A 25,919-nucleotide genomic window follows, 5' to 3' on the forward strand; every position below is an offset into this window, starting at 1 on the left:
ATATAGTATGCCAAAAAACAGTACGCCAATGGAGTAGTATGTCAGAATTGTCAGGATTCATAAAACAGTAAGCGAGAAATAACAAAATGACCTACTATTTCCGGAAAGATTCTTAAATGCGGATTGACTGAGAACTTTGCTATCCCATAATGCCTCGGGAGTTGAGGATGTTACGTTTAATACATTTGATTTAAAAGAACGGCGGAGAAGTGTGAGTCAGGTGTCTCTTTTCAATTGTAAGAGATATAATGTACAGCAAGGTTTCTCAACCTTTTGCCCACTGCAACCCCCTTTTTTTGAGTGCCAGTAATCCATGATCCACCAAGTTGTAAGACACCATCAGATACGCTCAAATACGGGACAAACCGCATCCCGTATTGATTCAATATGGGATGCATAATTTAATCTTTAAATACAGAACAATCCCATATTTTACGGGACAGGTTGCAATCCTACTTGGACTGCCACTCTGAAAGATTGATTGCATTCAGACTAGCATGGTAATGTATGGAGCTAGTGTGTGCAGTGTGAAGCATGGTATAAATAAAGGGGGGATTGTACTTGCTTGTTTTGATTATTGGGGAGGTCCCCAATAAGGGGCGGGAGCTCCAAACCGGCAACAAAGATATACAGGTGCATCTCAATAAATTAGAATGTCGTGGAAAAGTTCATTTATTTCAGTAATTCAACTCAAATTGTGAAACTCGTGTATTAAATAAATTCAGTGCACACAGACTGAAGTAGTTTAAGTCTTTGGTTCTTTTAATTGTGATGATTTTGGCTCACATTTAACAAAAACCCACCAATTCACTATCTCAAAAAATTAGAATACATCATAAGACCAATAAAAAAAAACATTTTTAGTGAATTGTTGGCCTTCTGGAAAGTATGTTCATTTACTGTATATGTACTCAACACTTGGTAGAGGCTCCTTTTGCTTTAATTACTGCCTCAATTCGGCGTGGCATGGAGGTGATCAGTTTGTGGCACTGCTGAGGTGGTATGGAAGCCCAGGTTTCTTTGAAAGTGGCCTTCAGCTCATCTGCATTTTTTGGTCTCTTGTTTCTCATATTCCTCTTGACAATACCCCATAGACTCTCTATGGGGTTCAGGTCTGGTGAGTTTGCTGGCCAGTCAAGCACATCAACACCAAGGTCATTTAACCAACTTTTGGTGCTTTTGGCAGTGTGGGCAGGTGCCAGATCCTGCTGGAAAATGAAATCAGCATCTTTAAAAAGCTGGTCAGCAGAAAGAGGCATGAAGTGCTCCAAAATTTCTTGGTAAACGGGTGCAGTGACTTTGGTTTTCAAAAAACACAATGGACCAACACCAGCAGATGACATTGCACCCCAAATCATCACAGACTGTGGAAACTTAACACTGGACTTCAAGCAACTTGGGCTATGAGCTTCTCCACCCTTCCTCCAGACTCTAGGACCTTGGTTTCCAAATGAAATACAAAACTTGCTCTCATCTGAAAAGAGGACTTTGGACCACTGGGCAACAGTCCAGTTCTTCTTCTCCTTAGCCCAGGTAAGACACCTCTGACGTTGTCTGTGGTTCAGGAGTGGCTTAACAAGAGGAATACGACAACTGTAGCCAAATTCCTTGACATGTCTGTGTGTGGTGGCTCTTGATGCCTTGACCCCAGCCTCAGTCCATTCCTTGTGAAGTTCACCCAAATTCTTGAATCGATTTTGCTTGACAATCCTCATAAGGCTGCGGTTCTCTTGGTTGGTTGTGCATCTTTTTCTTCCACACTTTTTCCTTCCACTCAACTTTCTGTTAACATGCTTGGATACAGCACTCTGTGAACAGCCAGCTTCTTTGGCAATGAATGTTTGTGGCTTACCCTCCTTGTGAAGGGTGTCAATGATTGTCTTCTGGACAACTGTCAGATCAGCAGTCTTCCCCATGATTGTGTAGCCTAGTGAACCAAACTGAGAGACCATTTTGAAGGCTCAGGAAAACTTTGCAGGTGTTTTGAGTTGATTAGCTGATTGGCATGTCACCATATTCTAATTTTTTGAGATAGTGAATTGGTGGGTTTTTGTTAAATATGAGCCAAAATCATCACAATTAAAAGAACCAAAGACTTAAACTACTTCAGTCTGTGTGCATTGAATTTATTTAATACACGAGTTTCACAATTTGAGTTGAATTACTGAAATAAATGAACTTTTCCACGACATTCTAATTTATTGAGATGCACCTGTAGTTAGCCCCTAACCCACGGGCCGTGCGGACTGGCCATAGGGAGAACTGGGTGTTTTCCCGGTGGGCCGGCCGCGATATGCCGAAGGGACCCCCCCTTTGGCCGGTTTTTATTTAAAATCTAGGGCCGATTTCTCTTCACAGTCTGCCACTGCCCTAACCTAACCCTTTCCCTAACTGTGTGTGGAAGTGACGCTAACGTGTGGAGTTGGCGCATCCCACTTCTGGAGTAGAACCGCCCTCTTTTTGAGATTCCGCCCCATTTGGAGATTTCCAGCCTGCAGCTATACCTATGTACAACTGACAATGTGTGATTTGAGACAAAGGAATACTCATACAGGTAATCCATTCCCAATTTATTATTTTGATTTATATTTTGTTTTCTCACATTAAAATCATCATAAAGATAGATTAAAGATAATTACAGTATGTTGATCAGATTCACTCATCATCACTATCAGAGCACTGGCTTTAATTAAAACCCTGTACTCATTGGATAAGCTTTCAACATTATACCTGAAATGTCCGCTCCTGGTCTTTCACATTTATGGTTGGCAATACAAACAAACAAGCAAACACAGTGGGGTTAACATGAAGATAAACCAGGGAAGCATTTTTTCTGTATTTAGAATGCATTACATTTAAGTGAGGTCTCATGGAGTTGCTGAAGTATGTGTACAAGGCATCTTGCTCATATAAATACATCCCCAGACCTTATTCACTGTAGCGCTATCTTTGATATTTGACAGGAATGACAACAAGGGATAGACGTAGTCTGTTCAATGGGTTGTACTGCAGTTTAAAGTGTTTTTGAATCGTTCCACAGACAATCATTCAGTTGACAATAAACTCTAGACAACATGAGTTGTGGAAATTCAGAATGAATCTAGGAGCTTTTTACAGCTTACTGTGTGTGCCATTGAAGAGATGGTAAGTCTATCCCTCACAGCCAAAAATGGCGCTACTGTGAATAAGGTCTATACTACATCCACCATGTTGCCATTATCCCTCTTTGACTCATATTGTATGTTCTTTGACCTATGACATACTAACAACAACCGCAAAAACATTAAAGGTGCACTCAGTAACTTTTGTCTTTGTGTCATCTTGGACTTACACTGACACCTAGTGGCTTGGATGCAGCATCATTTAAAATCAATAGTTTTCAGTTTCAGATGCCATTGTAGAAATGTAGTACACAGTCAGTCAAGATATCATTAATCAGTGAGTGAAAATGTCAAATAACAGGACGCTTACTGAGATTAAGCGAGTAGTATTCGGCTGGTCATGTGATTCTAACATGGCAGCCCCCATGTGCGGACCCTCTCCATGTAGAATAAAACAGCTTTTATAAGGTTATTGATAAGACTGGAGTCTTTATTTTAATGTGAGTGGTCATGATTTCCTACATACAGTATATTGTAAAATAACAATTCATGTCTAAAGGAGTTTTAATGATAAACTTTTTTAATGAGGAAACAATTACTAAGTGCACCTTTAACACGAGTGTTGTCATGTACTTTGAGTATTGACATCCTACTCATTTGACATATTGCATTTATTCTGTATTGAAATTGCATTCATATGAGATGTGTTCTTACTGTATTAGGTGATGAGACCCATCTTTTAATTATGGGGTAGTGAAACTTCTTTTTAAAAGTTTGCCAGGATAATCAATATTCTCTGACAATTATTGTCTATTGTCGAGCGGGAATGTGGAGGAAATTATTTATTCATGTGGTAGTTGGTAAATTATTGATGTAGTAGTTGGTAATTAGTTTTCATTCCATATCAAGAAGTTATTCAGTCGTGACATATAATTGTGAGTGCGGATGAATGCAGTCATAGACCTGTGCAGTCAATATACATTACTAATTTTAACCTATTTTAAAGAGAAACTGTGTTTTTGGAAAACTTTTGGGAGGTTAACATGTTCTACAGTGTCACATTGCTATACTCATTTACATTTATTCATTCAGCAGATGCTTTTTTCCAAAGCGACATACAAATGAGGAATATAACAGAAGCGATTCATCCTAAGGAAGCAGTAATTGTGCTGTAATACAAAGTTGCAAATTGCTAAGAGAAGTACAACTAGAGAGGAGACAGTGGTAAAAGAATGAAAGTCCATCTAAAAAATATTATAAACAACATTTTGATAATTAATTTATAGTTATTATGCATGCAGCTTTAATGAGCAGCTTCATTTCAATTGTGAGACTACATGTAGCCTAATATTTGTAATTTAAAATGTTTCACACAACAGTACCATTTAAACTTTAAGGCATAAAAGTTCAAAAAATAAAATAAAATGGTGATAGTGTTTCGTTTCAACTACTCATATATTGTGTTTAGTGTCCTATCTAAGTTTTGTGCAACCTTGGGAGCAATTCACCAATTCCGCCTTTAATCTACTAAAGATGAAAAGTGTTCATTGTCTGCAAAACATTAGTTTCCTTTCAGATCACTGTAAGCATGTCTATCTTTTGCCAGGTTAAACAAAAGAAGAGTGACGAGCAATGAGCACAATCAATAACCAATTACTGATTTTATCACAAAGCCACTATTACAGTTGATGTTGGTGGTTGTTGTTCACATCAACTCAAAAATTGCTCATGAGCATTCTATATGGCCCTAGGCTAAATCCAATACGTGCTCCCAGGTATCACAAGAAATTCAGTTTTCTTAGAAAACTAGATATCTTATTGTTGAAAACGCAGATCATGGCAATCATAGCAACTGCTGTCAAGAAGACACTGTCAAGAGATTTAACTCGATTCTGTGACATATAACCTACCACATCTCATAGCATAGAAACAGAGTGAAAAGCAAAACCAGTCTGAAATATGCAGCTGTAGTCTGTCTACTACTTCTTAGTGTTCACAAGTTTTTTAATTCTTTCTGGTTTCTGGCCACCATCTACTTTTAAAATAGTACAGTATATCTCTAGGCAAAATATTAATTTATGACACTGCCATTAAAGGAATAGTTCACCCAAAAATGTAAATTCTCTCATCATTTATCTACCCTCATGCCATCCCAGATGTGTATGACTTTCTTTCTTCTGCTGAACAAAAACAACATTTTTAGAAGCATATTTCAGCTCTGTAGGTCCATACAATGCAAGTGAATGGTGATCAGGCCTTTGAAGCTCCAAAAAGCACATAAAGGCAGCATAAAAGTAATCCATATGACTACAGTGGTTAACGCCATGTCTTCTGAAGTGATATGATAGGTGTGGTTGAAAAAACAGATGAATAATTAAGTCCTTTTTTACCATAAATCATAAATCCACTTTCACTTTCACATTCTTCTTTTGTTTTTTGCGATTCTCATTATTTGTGCATATCGCCACTGGACAGGGAGGAGAATTTATAGAAATAAAGGACTTAAATATTGATCTGTTTCTCACCCACACCCATCATATCGCTTCAGAAGACATGGATTAAACCACTGGAGTTGTATAGATTACTTTCATGCTGCCTTTATGTGCTTTTTAGAGCTTAAAAGATCTGGCCACCATTCACTTGCATTTTAAGGACCTACATAGCTGAAATATTCTTCTAAAAATCTTCATTTGTGTTCAGCTGAAGAAAGAGAGTCATACACATCTGGGAAGGCATGAGGGTGAGTAAATGATGAGAGAATTTTCATTTTTGGGTGAACTATCCCTTTAAAAAATTATTTACAAACATTTAACATTTAAATTTCTACTAACTCATTTGGATACTAAAAACTACTTAGTAGAACTATATCTTGATTTGCATCCACAGAAATAGAAAATCTCAACTAAACATAAATTAAACTATTTATTTGCAATGTAACGTAGTATTGTACCAAAATTGTTTATCATAAAAAGTAAACATAAATATCCTTGGTCAAATTGCAATTGTAAAGGAAGGTGGCATGTCACGCAACCTATGTCTCCTCCCTTTTAAAAAATAAATCTACTTATCTTGCTATCCTAATTATACATGATTATTTGGTTGTTACATTTTATTATTTCCATTTAGCATTGTTTTTTTTTTTTTGTTTTTGGTTTTTTTTCTGCTGTCCACAACTCTATCACAACAGAGCGTAATCTACTAGGCCAAGTTTGGAGATATCAGCACAATCTTCATAAATAGCAAGTGGCTCATTTCTAAACCAGGTTCAGGCACTCGACATTATTACATCTTCTATTCAAGTGTGTACTCGCATTAATAAAATAAAAAAGCCACTAAATGCATTAATGCAGTCCAAACTTTCGCCACAGTCTCCGAGCACTGCAGGCAACAAACTCTACAGGAGTTCACATGGTTTCCTAGAAACAACACTAAACTACGGCTTATACTCATTTCAGTTCGTGGCTTACACAGTCATTATCATATGTGACATGAGGGCTTCCATAGTTCACATATGTGCAGGGAATTATTTCCTTACTTGAGGAACATTTACACCAACAGAGGAAGAATATAATTGTTTTTATTTATTTATTTAATTGCTCAAATAAATTTACCTTGACTAAAACAAAATATAACTTAAACTTGGGAGTTTATTAACTTCAATTTGATGTAACTGATTGCCTACATTTTTGAGTTCTGCTAATTTATTAGGGTTTAATGTGAGGTTGTGTCTGCATAGTCAGCCCTCACTACAAAAAAAAAAAAAAAAAAAAACTTTTCTAAATCAGTGTTTTTGTCTGATTGTCCAGTAAAAATATCGAAACATACTTAAAGCAAGATACATTTACTTGAGAAGCAAAATTACATTTACTTGAGAAGCATGAATGACATAAGATAATATTATTTTTCCTTTTTTTCCCCCCATGCTATGCAACAATATGTATTGTAAAAAGCACTAAACAAACACAACTGAACTGAATATTTGAGTTTTTTCTCGTTTAAAGCATAAATCTAACAAATTTATGCTTAAAACAATAATACAAAAATATAAATAAATAAAAATAAAAAAATGCCAATGGGGGAAGAAAACTTTAATTAAATAAAGATATATTCTATTAAAGGTCCTAATGTCTTACACAGTTTTGCTTCTTAAGTAAATGTATCTTGTTTTACGTTTGTTTAGAATTTTTTTACTGGAAAATAAGACAAAAATACTGGTTAAATTTTATTTTTGCAGTGTTCTTTCAACCAAAATTCATTAACAAGCATATGAATTTGAACTTTAAATCCATAATAAAATATTTAAAAAACAAACTTGCCATGTCCTGTTCTTGCAATGTAATCATGAGAGGGAATGGAACGCTTTGAACTTTTTTGATGAGAATTTACTTTATATGTTGATTTGAAGAGCAAACAATACTCATAAAATGAGGGAAAGCAATTGTTTCAGCCATTATACAGTGTTCTGTCAGAACAACAATGCTTGACATTGTCTACAATGTTCCATTGTCACTGTTGTTTCCCTATAAATACACACTTAGAGAAGATATACTGTATTTTCACACTGGTATACTCACTGACAATAAATTACATTTAATAGAAATCCATATTTTGGTTATATGTTCAGACAATTAAATAATTTAATACACTAATATGATCAAAGATGAGTTTTACAATGTTCCTGCAAAACAAACACATTTTGCATATATTGCACCCATAATACAAAACATGATAAAGTCATTTCCAGAGTCGGATCATTACACACAATGACATTTACATTGTTTCCACTAAAATGCAGTGATCTTCTCATAGCATGATTAATAGTAGCGATCACACTGACACTACAAAATGAAACAAAGTTTTAAATAATGAAAAAACAAGCTTTTTGGCGGTAGCAAAAGTGAAACTTTTATAATACATAAATCGAAGAAACTTACATCTAGATACAGTATGCCTCTACATGAGTGGAGAAAATTATTTTAGCCTAAAAAGCCTCTCTTTCAGGAATATTTGCACATTTAAATATACTGTACATATTTTTGGGGCCCAGTTTTTAAAGAAGGCAAGTGACTTCAAATGCCACTGCAATTAAGCCATTGACTTTGATGCAGATGTGTCATTATACTTGAGTTGTATACACATTACTTCACTTTCACTGGATCACATTATAGAAGTTTCACAGTAACATGACAATGAAAGTATGCATCTTCCCACATTTATTTCATACCGTGAACTCAGACATGGGATACTTCATATGCCATTGCCTGAACCTTGGATTTAGGATAGACCTCACCGAAATTACCGGCCGGTTGAACTGCGATGCACATCACTGATCTCTGCCTGCATCACCTCGGTCTAATGATGGACTACACTCTTGAAATGGAATACATAGACTATCATTTAACTGCAAACAAAACTCTTCATTAGCCAACTAACAAGGACAATTGCATCTATGTGAACTTCTGCAGTTAATCCAGGATGAACTTCAAAGACATTAGTCATTAATCTTACACTTCAAACAAAATCTTTGTTTAAACACTGACCCTTAACACTTACTTAGTTTACTAATTTTAAACCACGACTTGCGCTGCACATAAATAACTAATATTGGCATTATATTCATGTTGTTTAGCCAGAGGGGAACTGGCCCCCACAGTGAGCCTGGTTTCTCCCAAAGTTATTTTTCTCCATTAACCAACATCTTAGTTTTGTGTTCCTTGCCACAGTCGCCTTCAGCTTGCTCACAGGGGTTCTAAATACAATTATTATTAAACTATTTAATTATTTATTTTTATACACAATTTGCAATAACACAATGATGACTCTAAGACTTTATAGATAGTACAGTTTCATTTTTTCGTTAATGCATGATTTCTGTAAAGCTGCTTTGAAACGTTGAGTGCTGTGGAAAGCGCTATACATATAAAAATAGCTTGACTTGACTTGAACTCTGTTAATGAGACTTTCTGCAAAAAGCTTCCTGGAATTCTTTTAAACCTGCTGCTCATTATATACTGTACATCCTCACACAATTCAGCTCAGCATGGATCAGTGCAGTTTCCTGTTTTTTTTTTTTGTTTTTTTTGAGAACTTGCTGAGCTATAGCAGAAACATCAAAAGGAGGGAGGCAGACCCCTCAAATATGTATGAATGGGAGAAATTGTAACGCAAATTATGGCGGCTGTAGTCCTGTCTTACAGGTAAAGCGATAGTTCACCCAAAAATTTATATTTTTCTGTTATCATGTTGTTCCCATTTGACTTACTTTCTTCACAGGAACACAAACAGAAATGTTAGGCAGCACGTTAGTCTCAGTCACCATTCACTTTCATTTAATCTTTTTTTTTTTCATTCAGGGAAAGTGAATGTTGACTGAGGATAACATTCTGCCTAACATCCCTTTTAGTGCACCTCGAAAGAAAGAAAGTCATAAGGGTTTGGAACAACATGACACCCTGTCTAAACCAGATGCGAGCGTCGTGCCACGTCAAAAGCAAACAGCTCCAATTATAATCAATGATGCTATCTACACTGGAAGCTCATTGCACAGATCCCCCGTTCTTATGCTGACATGCTGCAGAGCTACTCCAGCCACTTTATTATCCTGTCCATCTGAAATAACATAATTTTACTTACCAAATATCATACATGAACTTTATTTGTTACATATGTACTTTCTTTCTTCTGCTGAACACAAACGAAGATTTTTAGAACAATATTTCAGCTCTGTAGGTCCATACAATGCAATTGAATGGTGACCAGACCTTTCAAGCTCCAAAAATCCCATAAAGGCAGCAAAAAGTAATCCATCAGAAGCGATTTAATAGGTGTGGGTGAGAAACACATTCTGAAAGTGAAAGTGGAGATTTATAGTAAAAAAAAGATTGAAATATTGATCTGTTTCTCACCCAAAGTAATGGCATCGCTTCAGAAGACATATTAAACAACTAGAGTCATATGGATTACTTTTATGCTGCTTTTGTGATTTTTGGAGCTTCAAAGTTCTGGCCACCATTCACTTGCATTGAAAGGACATACAGAACTGAGATATTATTCTAAAAATCTTCGTTTGTTTTCAGCAGAAGAAAGAAAGTCATACATATCAGGGATGGCATGAGGGTGAGTAAATGAGAGAATTTTCATTTTGGGATGAACTATCCCTTTAAAAGAGTCAACCACCTCTTTGTTCATTTCATGAGCATTAGCTAGACCAGTCTGTTGTTACTCACACATATCAAAGCAGTTCTGAGGTGAAATGTCCACTGCATGGCTCTAAAAGAGAGTTACATTTTCTCCCAAACAGATAAGGTTTTTACAGTTAATGTTGTATCAAGTTTAAAATCAACAAAACCAACCTCCCTACCCTAAACCTTAAACCTAAACATAACCGATAGTGACAGAAAAATCAAATGAGTGAAGAAAAACGCATTTGCTGAAGCAACCACGTCATTTTGTGGTGCTTTTCTGACCATTTCGGCTCACGTGTCAACTTGTGTGCTCTTCAGGACTTGTACCCCGTTCCATTTCATTGCAAGTGCAACGCTCAATCAGTTGCGCTATGGTGCAATTTAATCATGCTTGAATAAACTTGAATGTGTTGGTTATGAAATGCAAACCTTAAAACGTATTGCCTTACAAGTCATGCATTTTAGTAAGTGTTTAGATGTCATACGAAAGCACTGTGTGAGGAACAAGGCGAAAAGTGTTTATGATCTGAAAATCTGCCGTTTAACTTGCAATTCAAAGTATGTGAAAGTGAAAACATTTCATTGTTGTTGTAGAGCCTCTAGTGTTTATTTCACCAGGAAACTGCAGAAATACTTACAGTACAACGGGCCACTTTAAAACCATTTGGCAAAAATGTAGGTATAGTAATGTTGTTCTATGAGACCATGTTGGAGCAGTTTTTGTTTGCGTGATTTATGAGAAGTGCGATTTATGATGCCATTGTTGCCAGATGTTATTCCTGATTTATGTTATGAAATATGTTATTTGAAAGTAATCTTGACCAACAGTTTTGGACATTTCGGTCTTTCACCATTCAAGTAGATAAGAGCTGTACTTGTGAATATGTACGAATATGGCCCTTAAGTGAAGTGACTCGCCTTAAAGGGACTTCGCCTTTAGTTTCAACTGATCTCAATGCACAGCCACGGTTACCGGCAACAGCTCCCTAGAGGACTGGGATTGTTGTCCTCGGTCTGGGGCCAAACGTAGGCTGACGCTCCCATCGGCAGTTCCCGGATCGTCCCGAAAGTCTTTGTGTGCTGGCCGAATGGCAACAATAAATTGCCTCTTGAAGGTCTCGCTAAGCACGATGTAAAGTAGTGGGTTAATGCAGCTGTTGGCATAACCCATGCTGATGGCGACGTTATAGGCGTAGAGGAAGGCGAAACTGGGCCGGTGCACACTCAGATGCGCCAGCTGCAAGATGTAATGGGGCGCCCAACAAATGAAGAACGCCAGGCATATGGCAACAGCCATTCGAGTGACCTTCCTAGTGCGCACTCGTAGGCTGTGTTGGGGGATCGGCGCCACTGTGGCAGCCATATTTTGGAGGATCTTGAAAAAGACTACGCAAATGATCACCAACGGCAATGCAAAAGCCAGCACAAACTGGTAGAGAGTGAACCAGTATGTGTCTGTAGCTGGATTTGGGAGAAGTAGAGCGCATCCAACAGAGCCATCTCGCAATGGCATAAGTCCGGCATACATCCATACTGGCGTGATGGAGAGCAAAGAGAGAATCCATACCAGCCCGATAACTGCCACAGCTATGCATGGGGTTCGTATATGTTTGAAGCGGATGGGATGAACTGTCGCCAAGTATCTATCTAACGTCATGACAGTTAAGATATAAGTGCTCACAATCTGGCTGTTGGAGTCCAATGCTGTAATCACAGTGCACATGGTTGCACCAAAACACCAAGAACCATTTCCCACGAGCTGGTGTATGAGGAATGGCATGCCCAGAAGAAACAGAAGATCTGCGATGGATAGGCTGAAGATGAAGATATCAGGCACCGTCTGTTGCGCCCTGAACTTTGTCTTTTTGACAATGGTGTAGATGACAGTGCAGTTGCCTATGATGCCGACGAAGCAGATGACTCCATAAATACTTGGCATGAGAACATTGTGATACTGTTCGTCAGTATCTGCAGGAAACAAAGAGAGACTTTAGTGTGGAATTACTAAACAGAACATTTTCATCAGGCAGTAACCTGTATCAGCAATCACAACTATTGAATTCATTTTTGTTAATTAGGCCTTTTGAGAATATTACTTGCATATAAAAAAACACAAATTATATAAATTAGGAAAATTAAGCTATATAAAGTTTTTTAAATGCTTTTATCACATGTAAATGTAAAAGGTCAAAGTGTGCATTTTACCTTAAAGAAATAGCTCACCCAAAAATGACAATTTCTAAGAATATATAAGTTCTGTAGGTCCATACAATGCAAGTTAACAGGGTCCAAAACTTTGAAGCTCAAAAAGCATATGAAGGCTGCATAAAAATAATCCATATAACTCCAGTGGTTAAATCCATGTCTTCTGAAGTAATATGATAGGTGTGGGTGAGAAAAGATGAATATTTAAGTCCTTTTTAATATAAATCTCCACTTTCAAACAGCTCTCCTAAGTGCTCCTCTCTCTCCGCCCTCCTAAGAGTTCTTCTTATTTTGTTTTTGGCGATTCGCATTCTTCATGCATATCGTATACTACTGGGCAGGGAGGATAATTTATAGTAAAAAAGGACTTAAATATTGATCTGTTTCTCACCCACATCTATTATATCACTTCAGAAGACATGGATTTAACCACTGGAGTCGTATGGATTACTTTTATGCTGCCTTTATGTGCTTTTTGAGCTTCAAAGTTTTGGACCCTGTTGACTTGCATTATATGGACCTACTGAGATATTCTTCTAAAAATCTTCGGTTGTGTTCAGCAGAAGAAAGAAAGTCATACACATCTGGGATAGCATGAGAGTGAGAGAATTTTCATTTTTGGGTGAACTATCCCTTTAAGGGTCTATTTTCTACCTGACCTGGCCCTTAAAATCTAAAACTAAATGAAATACAAAAGTTGAAATGAAGTTGATTCAGTCATATTAAATCATATTTTTGACTTGAATAAAATTGGTTAATTTAGATGTTACCACATGAAGCACATTTTAGTTACCAGTCAAAACATTTTTACAGTGAACTGTGTTTACCTGCATTAATGTTTTGAGATGAATTGGACTCGTCACTGGAATTCTCAGTGGGAGTTGCATTGAAATCCATTCTGATTTCCAACTGCCAATAAAAAAATGTAAAAAATGCACGGATTATATATACAACAGCCTACATACACATTATCTGCTCAAATGAACATTTAATATGCAGCTGCAAAATTTGTCATAAACAGAAGTCCTATATAAATACAACATGATCACATGGGAACTCAACTTGCCATAAAGCTACTGAATAGCAAACACTGAAGACAAATCATGAGTATGTAAAATGTATTAGTGTATCTAAAAAATGTGTTGAAAATGTTATATTGTGATAAACTGTTATTTATGCATTAAAAACTACTAACTTTTCTATATGACCTAAAATATATCTACACAACCTACACGATAGCCACAACATTGAAACCACATGCCTAATATTGTGTAGGTCCCCCTCGTGCCACCGAAACAGCACCAACCCGCATCTCAGTGTAGCATCTGAGATGATATTCTTCTCACCACAATTGTACAGAGCGGTTATCTGAGTTACTGTAGACTTTGTCAGTTCGAACCAGTCTGGCCATTCTCTGTTGACCTCTCTCATCAACAAGGCGTTTCCATCCGCAGAACTGCCCCTCACTGGATGTTTTTTGTTTTTGGCACCATTCGGAGTAAATTCTAGAGACTGTTGTGTGTGAAAATCCCAGGAGATCAGCAGTTACAGAAATATTCAAACCAGCCCGTCTGGCACCAACAATCATCCATGCAATTATCTAATCAGCCAATCATGTGGCAGCAGTGCAGTGTATAAAATCATGCAGATACGGGTCAGGAGCTTCAGTTAATGTTCACATCAACCATCAGAATTGGGAAAAAAATGGATCTCAATGATTTGGAGCGTGGCATGATTGTTGGTGCCAGACGGGCTGGTTTGAGTATTTCTGTAACTGCTGATCTCCTGGGATTTTCACACACAACAATCTCTAGAATTCACTCAGAATGGTGCCAAAAACAAAAAACATCCAGTGAGCGGCAGTTCTGTGGATGGAAACGCCTTGTTGATGAGAGAGGTCAACAGAGAATGGCCAGACTGGATTGAACTGACAAAGTCTACAGTAACTCAGATAACCACTCTGTACCATTGTGGTGAGAAGAATAGCGATGCAGGTTGGTGCTGTTTTGGTGGCACGAGGGGGACCTACACAATATTAGGCAGGTGGTTTTAATGTTGTGGCTGTTCAGTGTATATCAGAATCGATTCTGTTTATCAACAGTAATTTTGTGCATGATCCGTTAATCTGGTTAAACCTAAGCACAAAAACATGTTAAGGTTTTACTCTCAGTTTTTTTCTTGAATCTTGCATATTTTAAGTACATTAGTACCAAAAACAAGAATCCTGTATCCATGGAGAAGAAAAACAGAATTTTTTCTATTTTATGGTACTGTAATGATGACACACCTTTTACACCCAGGACACTAGATATGTTGTTACACCTGTCAGAATTTAATTGGTCCTGACCAGTTGGCCTTGGGTGACTTTTTTGGTTTCTAGTGCAGTTTCAAGTAGTTATTTCTACCTGATGTAACTGTAAAAAAATGACTTTTATTGGTGTAATCTAATGTAGTTGTATTAAATAATTCTGTGATATTAAATATGTTTTACTTTAATAGACCAGTTTATTTAGAGGTCAGCCTACCACATGAAACACCTTTCTTTAGGTTTCCTGAAAATTCATTATACAGTGTTTATACCAATAGTGGTTTTTGCTACAATATCTGACAACATATACAGCAGGGGCACCAGAAAAAGTGGGGACATTTTAATAATAAACATAAAATGACTCACTCCGAAGAGCAGAGCCTTTTAAGTAAGTATTCTGAAACATGATGGCACCATTACTGTATGAATGTTCCCTTTGCTAACAGTCTTGTGGAAGGACCCTTCGAGAAATTAGATTCATTTCCTCACTTTTGTTTGGAACAACTCTTTTAGTGGCATCCCCTTCCCGCAGCAGTGCCCTTCAAGGGTGTAAAAATGTCGGGATTATCAACAAAATCTCATGGTGAAATCGTCAAGATTCGTATGACTTTTCTAAATTTGGCTAATTCGTATGATATCGTGCGACTGCACTCGTTTGAATTCCAACGACTTTCACTACAGCCAATGACGTCGCTGGACATCGTTTCCATCTAATACATGACAATTACTTGCTTCTGTCTCACACGACAGCTTCCTATCATGTTTACACACTCTTTGTTTAGATAAGGAGTTTGAGTAAGGGCATAATATTAATAAGTATGTCCTTAACGCCTCGTGCGTGGAACTTGCGCTTACTTCCGCATTAAACATCCGGGAATCTGCACGTGATGAAGTCGTACGAGTTTATGCGAACAACATTGTGCGAGACCATACTAAACAGCCAAATTGTAAATTATGTACGACTTTTCATGAGATATGGGTTGTGATTATTGAAGTGCCGTTGCCTCGGACAAGTAACAGGTCAGATAAAAAGTCCACTCTATGTATAGTATTGTAGTGTAAGTGCATTAAAAAAATTTCTGACATCGCACACTTGCAGTGTAGACTGCTTTATTATTTATAATGGGAATGGTCTCGTCACTCTCAGTGTAGATAGACATTCATAAACTGAAGAAGCTGTCTGTGTCATGTGTATTTTGTTGATTCTTGTATTTCATGTCTTATTTTGAAAATTCTAGTTCCTGTTTCATGTCATGTGGTTCCCTTGTCATGTGATTTCATGTTTTCCCTCCATGTTCATGTGTCTTGTTTTCATTGGTTGATTGTTTAATTATATTGTTTAGAGTTCTGGTTGTTCATTGGTTTGTTCTCCCATGTCCATGTATTTAAAGCTTCATGTATTCCATTGTCCTTTGTCAAGTATTATGTACGTTTGGTAACGTTGTCATGTCTGTTTATGCCAAGTCAAGTTTATGTTAATCAAGTTTATAGTTAAGTTCATGTTTATGTTTCATGTTTGCAGTTAGGGTTTTGGATTTCACTTTTGTCAAATAAATTGCACTTGGGTTCTTCATTCCATCGTCATCGTCTCCATTGTCATTGCCAGCGCCAGCGCATCGTTACAGTCTGATTCAGCCAAAACCAGTTTACTTTTTCTATAAAGCTACACTAACTTTTGGCCTTCTAGTGGTTGAAGCATAAAACTGCATGTTATTTGCGGAGGAACACTTTATGTGAGTTGTGATTTGGCACTGCTCTTCTGGCGGATGAATCTCATGGTTTGTGGACTCTGAGATGACCTGCAGAGTGGAGTCATGACGAGCTATTTTCACGATGATATTATGTTATTCACTTAAACATTTATAACCGATATATTACTTTGAGGAGGATAAACAACACTCTTAATTATATTTCAATATGATTATTAAAGTGTTTAATCCACTACACAATTGTACAACACATATCAATGTAAGAGGTGAAACTCGTGAAACTGCTGATATGAGTTAAACTAAAGACACTTTTTTTTTATATTACAATTTATAGCCTCAGTGGACAATGCAAATTAACCATCATACTACAATAGTAGGTCTATGCACTGCAAACAATAAGACTATAACATAAAAAAGCAAAATATATTTTATTGAACATGAAAATAATTTGTATAAATATGCAATATAACAATTAAAACATTATTGATAGTTTATTTGGAAGTAAAGTTACAACAGAGATGGTTACACGCTAAACAAACAAATAAAATCGGTACATTATAAACAACTTGAGTTTAGCATATATTCATGGGGAACCACCTAGTGGCTTTTAGATCTGTTTAAATGGGCTATCTGGTAAAAGGGAAAAAAATGGCACGATTTTTTGCTCCAAAACTACTTTATTGTCTTACACTTGCTTGCAACGTTTAGCTCATTAGGTCTTCATCAGAAAAAAAAAAATTTAAATTAAACAATAGTACTCTTTCAACGTGTGCATTTGTGACTGAGATCAAATAAATAAATAAATAATAAAGCCTAAGAAAACAGCTGCACACACATACTTTAGAGACACACACTTTGGGAATCTTGAAACTGCAGCGATGTTATAAAATTCTCAGAAGTCATGAATATTAATAAATATGTAAATGAAACTTCACCGGGTAAAAACGAAACTTATAAACACATTGAGCTCCGTACACCAGTAATGTTCGATTCATTAAAGCATAACAAGCAATATAAGCTTCAATAACCCTACCCCTAAACATATCCAAGCATTATAGCAGGTAAAAAACTTCACCAAACAGTTACAAATCCACCAGGAGAGTGATTTCACACCGCTGCTGAAAAGCTGTTGCACCCACTTCCTGCTTCGCCGACACTCATGCGACACAGTCGGACCTTCTTTCTGAGCTTACAGAAATGACGTAAACACGCAAGGACGAATGACGTATGCCTGCGATTTCGTGCCAAAAGGAAGCAGAGATGAGAGAAAGTGAAAAGAGTGATGAGACAAGAAAGGATCAGCACTGTGGTGCTACAAGGGCAATACTATGGTACTGAATGATTATTATATTCGCATTTCATTGTTATTTACAAAGGACAACTGGCTCTAACAAGGACAGAAAGAGATGTGGAAGGCCAGATGTACAACTAAACAAGAGGATAAGAACATCAGAGTCTTTAGTTTGAGAAATAGACGCCTCACATGTCCTCAGCTGACAGCTTCATTGAATTCTACCCGCTCAACACCAGTTTCATGTACAACAGTAAAGAGAAGACTCAGGGGTGCAGACCTTATGGGAAGAATTGCAAAGAAAAAGCCACTTTTGAAACAGAAAAACAAAAAGAAAAGGTTAGAGTGGGCAAAGAAACACAGACATTGGACAACAGATAATTGGAAAAGAGTGTTATGGATCTTAATCCCATTGAGCTTTTGTGGGATCAGCTAGACTGTAAGGTGCATCTGGACAAAGGAGTATCTGGACAAATTGACAGCTAGAATGTCAAGGATCTGCAAAGCTGTCATTGCTGCACGTGGAGGATTTTTTTGATGAGAACTCTTTGAAGTAGTTTAAGAAGTAGTTTTTTTTTTTTTTTAAATTGTAATAGTACTTTTTCACGTTATTAATGTCCTGACTATACATTGTTATCAGTTGAATGCCACTTTGGTGAATAAAAGTACCAATTTCTTTCCATAAGAGCAAAATCTGTACATTATTCCAAACTTTTGGCTGCCAGTGTAATTACTACTCATTCAAAAAAAATATCAGTGCCTTTTTATCCTTCCACCCCTGCTGACGTCTGTGCACGCTACTGACCAAAACAACAAAACTTTAGGGCCAAACAAAGATATTTATCTCTGTTTCTCTGAACTTTACAACAGGTTCCTATTCAGCTAGAGGTGTAGAAATATAGCCTATAAGATTAGATAAAACACATAAGTATTACAGTAGTAGCTTTGCGTAACTGTGTAAGGAACAATTACAGCAAGTGTTAATAGATATGTATAAACTGGTACAAGTAATTGTATAGGTGTGTGAAATGAGATGAAGACATGAGTTTACATATTAAAGTCAACTGTCAAACACCAACTGTTAAAGTGTTACAAAGGCTATTCCCAGGATTATGATTGCAGTTGATGTTCGGGATCATGATTCCAAGAGACATTTGACAATGTTACCTTGTTGCCTGTTTTAATCGAAAACCGTTTTTTAAATCATCATCATCATCATTTTTTTAAAATGTTTTTTAGCTTTTTCCTCTGCCTTTCCCTTCCATAACACCTTTGATTTTTCACCTAATTTTCAAACCATATGACACCTCAAAGCCAGAGTCATGCTCATATCATCACTCATACCCTTATGCTACTGTAAAAAGTGGTAACCTGCAATTGTTAAAGGGATAGTTCAACCAAAAATGAAAATTCTCTCATCATTTACTCACCCTCATGCCATCCCAGATGGGTATGACTTTCTTTCATCTGCTGAACACAAACAAAGATCTGTAGGTCCATACAATGCAAGTGAACAGTGGCCAGAACTTTGAAGCTCCAAAAAGCACATAAAAGTCATCCGTAAGACTCTAGTGGTTAAATCCTCATATTCAGAAGAGATTTGATAGGTGTGGGTGAGAAACAGGTCAATATTTAAGTGCTTTTTTACTATAAATCACCATTTTCACTTTCACATTCTTCTTTTGTTTTTTACGTTCCGCATTCTTTGTGCATATCGCCACCTATTGGGCAGGGAGGATAATTTATAGTAAAAAAGTACTTAAATATTGACCTGTTTCTCACCCACACCTATCATATTGTTTCTGAAGACATAGATTTAACCACTTGAGTCGTATGGATTACTTTTATGCTGCCTTTATATGCTTTTTGGACTTTCAAAGTTCTGGTCACCATTCACTTGCATTGTATGAACCTACAGAGCTGAAATATTCTTATGAAAATCTTCATTTGTGTTCTGCAGAAGAAAGAAAGTCAAACACATCTGGGATGGCATGAGGGTGAGTAAATGATCAGAGAATTTTCATTTCTGATTGAACTATATCTTTAAATAATATTTTTGAATGGAATGAAACCAGATAATTTAGATGTTAGCACAGGAAGCATATTTTTTCAGTGTACAGTTATGGTTTCAGATGGTAATACTATGGTACTTTGATATCATGATATTTAGTCTACATTGTACATGGTATTTATGGTATTTATCTCCAAGATACTTCAAGGAATACCAAACTATTCGGGTACATGTATATAAAAAAATTTTTTTAAAAAACATGGTAGTACCATGCTACTTTTTGTTACTTTTTTGTTTGTGTAGTGCCAAAACAATTGCGTATCATCCCGTACAGTATTTAGGTTATATAACTTATTCGAGTGAACCTACCTTTGTATGTGGTTTCAGGAAGACTATAGGTTGGAGTATATACTTTTAGCCTTTAATTTCTCCTCTAAAACGCATGCCACAGTTGACCATGCCGTCCTGCTCCAAAATTGGCGAAATGTTGTGAAGTGCGCGCGAGTCTTCAGGCTTCATGGTCCGATAAGAAAGAGTCTCCGATGATATTGACACTCAATCATTTCCAATTCATAGGTAATCTGGTAAAAGCAACTCAGCGGTTCTCCATGTTTCCTTGCAGGTGTGAAGTCCAGCAGATACACAAGCCAGCTGGTTGTAACGCCTTATCTGGTGCTGTCTGGTGCTTATGATCCTGCTGCTGACGTGACGTGATACATCTGGGCACTCGCGGTCCACCACGGTCCCTATAATGGGCAGTTTCACATAGATGCTTGTTCTAAACCTTAATCATGTTCATTATGAGCTACTAAATTCATTTGGAATCTCATTTCCACCGCATCATGTTTTGATGTCTTGCTCCACAGGGACTGGAATAATAAGGGATTTTCTTAATGACCTATGATCTTGTAAATAAAATATAGACTTTTTGAATAACTTCAATTTAAGTGAAACAGAAATACAATAATTGCTCTCTACAAGCTGCATAATAAATGTAATATATAAATAAAACAGCTAAAAACCAACCTAAGATGGTTGGCTGGTTTTAGCTGGTCTAAGATGATCTCCCAGCCTGGCCAAGCTGTTGATCAGCTGTTTTAGCTGGGGTGCAAGCTGGTCTCCCAGCCAGACCCAGCTAAAAAAAGTGCACCAAAGCCCTCTAAAACCAGAATGAAAAAAACAGCTAAGACCAGCCAACCATCTTAGGCTGGTTTTAGCTTTTTTATTTTTTTTATTTATTTTAGTAAGGGTAGAGTAAAAAAATAAAAAAATAAATAAAAAAATATTTATGTCAGCAGCTCTTCTTGAAGTTCCAAAATAAAGTCACTTGTTATTTTTATGTTCTCAATTATTGATCTTCTGAGGGGTTTAGTCTTTGTCAAGACTAGTCTAGGCAAAGGGATGATTATTGCAACTGCAGGTGGACCACATGCACTGGTCCTTACTGCGGGTGGTTTCACTTTAAAATCTTGTGGCATGTCTGGTGTCACTGCTGAAATTGGCTGCCCTGTAACATGAGCAGGTCATTTTGACCTAATTAAAGGGATAGTTTACCCAAAAATGAAAATTCTCTCATCATTTACTCACCCTCATGCCATCCCAGATGTGTATCACTTTCTTTCTTCTGCAGAACACAAACGAAGATTTTTAGAAGAATATTTCACCTCTGTAGGTCCATACAATGCAAATGAAATGTGACCAGACGTTTCAAGCTCCAAAAATCATATAAAGGAAACATAAAAGTAATCCATAAAACTCCAGTGGTTTAATCCATGTCTTCTGAAGTGATATGATAGGTGTGGGTGAGAATCAGATCAATATTTAAGTCCTTTTTTACTATAAATCTCCACTTTCACTTTTAAATTCTGAAAGTGAAAGTGGAGATTTATAGTAAAAAGGATTGAAATATTGATCCGTTTCTCTCAGAAGTGATTGCATCACTTCTGAAGATATATTAAACAACTGGAGTGGTATGGATTACATTTATGCTGCCTTTATATGATTTTTGGAGCTTCAAATGTCCGATCACCATTCACTTGCATTGAAAGAACCAACAAAGCTCAAATATTATTCTAAAAATCTTTGTGTTCAGCAGAAGAAAGAAAGTCGTACACATCTGGGATGGCATGAGGGTGAGTAATGATGAGAGAATATTCATGTTTGGGTGCACTATCCCTTTAAGACAGGGGTGTCCAAACTTTTAAAGGTTCCCAAAAAAGTAAGAGGGGCTGAAGTAGTAAAGTATAAAAACACGATCTCCAGCATAATGTCCTTTGCAATCAATCTGACAGTGGCTGAAAAAAAAAAAAAAAAAAACTGTTATAGAAGCGTGCCTTGTGAGTGGGGATACTCTCTGACCTGTGGTGTCTCAGGTTGTTTCCTGAGTTCTTCCACCTGAACAGAGAGTGACTGAGGATGCTCTGCGCTTTTATCCTACAGCGCTGTGTGTGGGAGGTCAGAGCCGAATTACTCTTTATTTTTCAAGGAATGAGTCTTTATAGCTATACAATCATAACTTCTGTTCTGTTGTTACTTGTGTTACAAATACGATTTTAATTTGATCAAAGTTATTGCGCTTCATTTTATTTTGTAGACGTGCATGTGTCCTCTGCAAGTAGCCCATAATACTGTTCATATTTGACCAGACGATGGCGCTATCCTACCCTATCTGAGTGTAATTAAACATTAACCCATAAACAAATTATTAAATTAGGCAGACGATGGGTTTAGTGATAGTTTGTAATAATAATAGGGTGCAACGGGGCTAAAGGTAGCTACACCTTAAGGAAAATTTCCCCTTTTTTTCTGTGTATCAAGATTTTATAGAAAATTGAGACAGCAAGATGCTTTTTTGAGTAACAAAATAAGATAATACTTATTCAGAACAACCACTTCAGAAAAGGGTTAACCATTTTCTGTTCTTTCAATAATATTTTGCATTTAAAACATCTCAAGTATTCTATTTACAAATTATAAGTTATATAATTATATATAATTATAATTATAGGCTATATAATTATATTATTATCTCTATTGTGAATGGATCAGTCAATGTGAGCCCACTTTGAATATTTTTCATAACAAATCTGTTTGCCCCACTTGAGCCCCTGCAACAGGGAGGTTTTATTTTTTATTTTTTACCCCAAATAATTTCCATTCGCTTATTGGGTATAGTTATTTTTAAACAATTTTGATTTAATCACATTGAGCAAAACTGAAAATGACAAATAAGTATTTTGTCTAAAAGTAAATGTGATAATTTAAGAGATTCTCATTAGCTACATAAAAAGGATTAATTAATAGATCAAATTACCTCAAAACTACAATTTAGACATTACACAGAATTACCTCATGGAACAGGAATATTTTGCAGTGTAAAGTTACAAACAGGTGTTATTTAAGATCTGGGGCATTGTTGGGATGCCTCCTGCAATTTTTCACACTCAAATTCACACATACTGTGGAATAATTGCAAAACATTTGTCTGATTTTTCAGAGAACTGCATTTTACCCCTCACAGACATGCTCGTCCATAGACATTCAGTCTAATTTTCAGTTCAAGCACCACCCTTGTTGTTTCATTGAATATCTTAGCCTTTCAGTGGTCTAGAAGCTCAATCTAAGTGTCATTAGAAAGCTGAGGGCCTCCCCTTTGCAAAGATATAAAGCATTTTATCATCAATAGCCGAAAACATATTTTCTGATGATTTGTTTTGTATGCTTTTCCTTCTGGATGGCATATTTTGTTCTGGACATCTACGATATAACATTTGATTATTCAGCCAAGCAAGCTCACAGACAAGTAATCAATTGCTCATTTTTTAGATAACTTCCTAAGGTAAAAGCAGATATAAAGTTTTTAGCTGTTTGGAACTTACAGCAGCAGTTATTGGAGCATAAACATTTGTATTTGATGACCTACAGAAATCATATTTCACTTTGTGATTCTTTTGAAAATTGTTCAGAAGTAACTGTACACATTCCTGTGAGGGAGAGCTTTCATTTCATATATGACTTGTCCATATATGTGCTAGATAAAGGACTTTTATTTTTATATAAATAGTTCCTTATTTTGTTATTTTAAGTAACGTAAATGCAGAAGTGATCTCTGAAAAGCTCAGATTCTAATGTTTCAAATGATACCTCACATGCCTGACTTATGTATATGGAGACTTTAACATTTTAAGTGTAAATGTTTTTCACGATATAGTGCCCCTTTTGGACCCGCCGGTGGGTCTGTAGAGTTTAAAGGGTTAAGGAAAGTACTGTGGTAGTTTTTGTTGCTGTTTAGTGTTTTGGGAGAAACTCAAATCAAATGGTGTCTTTTACCGCAGGGGCCTTTAGCTCCATTGTACCCTAATAATAATAATACAAATTTAACATAGATATGGGAACTTTTTTTTTCTGACTGATCAACAATAATCTATCTATCTATCTATCTATCTATCTGTCGATCTATCTATCGATCTATCTATCGATCTATCGATCTATCTATCTATCTCAAATCAAATCAAATCCCTTTATTGTCACTCAACCATATACACAAGTGCAACAGTGGGTGAAAGTCTTGGGTGCAGCTCCGATCAACATAATAGTCATGACAGTGATGAGACACAATTTACATATCTGATATACACATAATTGCTCACAACACAATACACAAATAATAATATACAATGTACAGTATACAATACACACAATATAGAATACACAGTATACAATAAAAACAGTATATATAAAATGTACAATAGGTTGTATTGTGCTGTATTGACATTCAGGCTTTTGGTTGAGAGTCAGTTGCCAGTGTATAGTTAAGAGAGAATATATTTATATTTATATTTATGACAGTCCAGTGTAAGATTAATAAAGTACAGTGCTGATGTATATTGATCGTGAGAGATCAAGAGTTCAAAAGTCTGATTGCTTGGGGGAAGAAGATCTGTCTATCTATATTCCCATATCTATGTCAAATTATATGAATATTAATTCATAAAAATATAATGTAAACATTGTTGTTCAACTGTATGTTCAGTAAAAGTGCATAATGTTCCTTAAATATTACATTATTATTGAATTAAAGAAATATTCCAGGTTCAATACAAGTTAAGCTCAATCAACAGCATTTGTGACATAATGTTGATTACCACAAACATTTATTTTTGCTTGTCCCTCCTTTCTTAAAATAAATAAATAAAAGCTAATATCTGGGTTACAGTGAGTTACTTACAATGGAAGTGAATGGGGCCAAGCTGTAAACGTTAAATACTCAGTGTTTCAAAAATATAGACAAAAGACATAAACAATATGTGTGTTAACATCATTTTAGTGTAATAAAATAGTTTACTAACCTTTTCTTTGTAAAGTTATAGCCAATTTTACAACTTTGTTGCCTATGAGTGCATGTAGCAGCAACTACATCTGTTTTTATTGTTTTGTATACTGTATTTGGAGTTGATAAGATTTTCTTGTGTAAAGCACTTTGGTCAACAGGTGTTGTTTTTAAATGTGCTATAGAAATAAATTTGATTGATTGATTGATTGATGATGACGTAACGACGCAAACCATAAAAGGACTGTAAAAACTATGATTTAAACAACGTTACAGCTCAAATAATACATGAGTTTTAACAGAAAAAAAAGTAAGTTCTTTAATAAAATTATAAGCTTCACATTTCTGCATTTAAACTCCAAAAATGGACACCATTCATTTTGATTAGTATTATTATTATTTAAAGAAAAGGGGAACGAGTAAAAAATAAATAAATAAATAAATAAATTATATATATATATATATATATATATATATATATATATATATATATATATATATATATATATATATATATATATTATTTATTTATTTATTTATTTAATAAATAAATAAATAAATAAATATATTATATATATATATATATATATATATATATATATATATATATATATATATATATATATATATATATATATATATATATTTATTTATTTATGTATTTATTTTTGTGGTAATCGATATTATGCCACGAGTGAAATTGTCATGACACAAATCGTCCTCTAGGGGCAGGCGGAAGCTGCACATGCCATCCGCTGTATCAGAGAGGAAACGGAAATAA

At 35.9% G+C, this 25,919-nt stretch overlaps 1 protein-coding gene across 1 annotated transcript; it reads right to left on the reverse strand.

The window, feature by feature from the left end:
• Nucleotides 1-11,237: 11,237 nt before the first annotated feature.
• On the reverse strand, nucleotides 11,238-13,390 carry LOC127452077 (melanin-concentrating hormone receptor 1-like). The gene is made up of 2 exons (XM_051717253.1): nucleotides 13,318-13,390; nucleotides 11,238-12,253 (listed from the first exon to the last, which is right to left on the reverse strand). Exons 1-2 carry the CDS (start codon nucleotides 13,385-13,387, stop codon nucleotides 11,238-11,240), a joined length of 1,086 nt encoding a protein of 361 aa, XP_051573213.1. The 5' UTR covers nucleotides 13,388-13,390.
• Between the last annotated feature and the right edge of the window lie 12,529 nt (nucleotides 13,391-25,919).

This window comes from Myxocyprinus asiaticus, chromosome 14 (assembly GCF_019703515.2).
Source record: "Myxocyprinus asiaticus isolate MX2 ecotype Aquarium Trade chromosome 14, UBuf_Myxa_2, whole genome shotgun sequence".
NCBI lineage: Eukaryota > Metazoa > Chordata > Actinopteri > Cypriniformes > Catostomidae > Myxocyprinus > Myxocyprinus asiaticus.

What these genes read in the sequence shown, in the direction of transcription:
- LOC127452077 (XM_051717253.1), bottom strand. Translation starts at nt 13,387, where the DNA reads ATGGATTTCAATGCAACTCCCACTGAGAATTCCAGTGACGAGTCCAAT. An exon ending in ATCTCAAAACATTAATGCAG is followed by an intron (nt 12,254 to 13,317) that starts GTAAACACAGTT and finishes TGTTTCCTGCAG; the next exon opens with ATACTGACGAACAGTATCAC.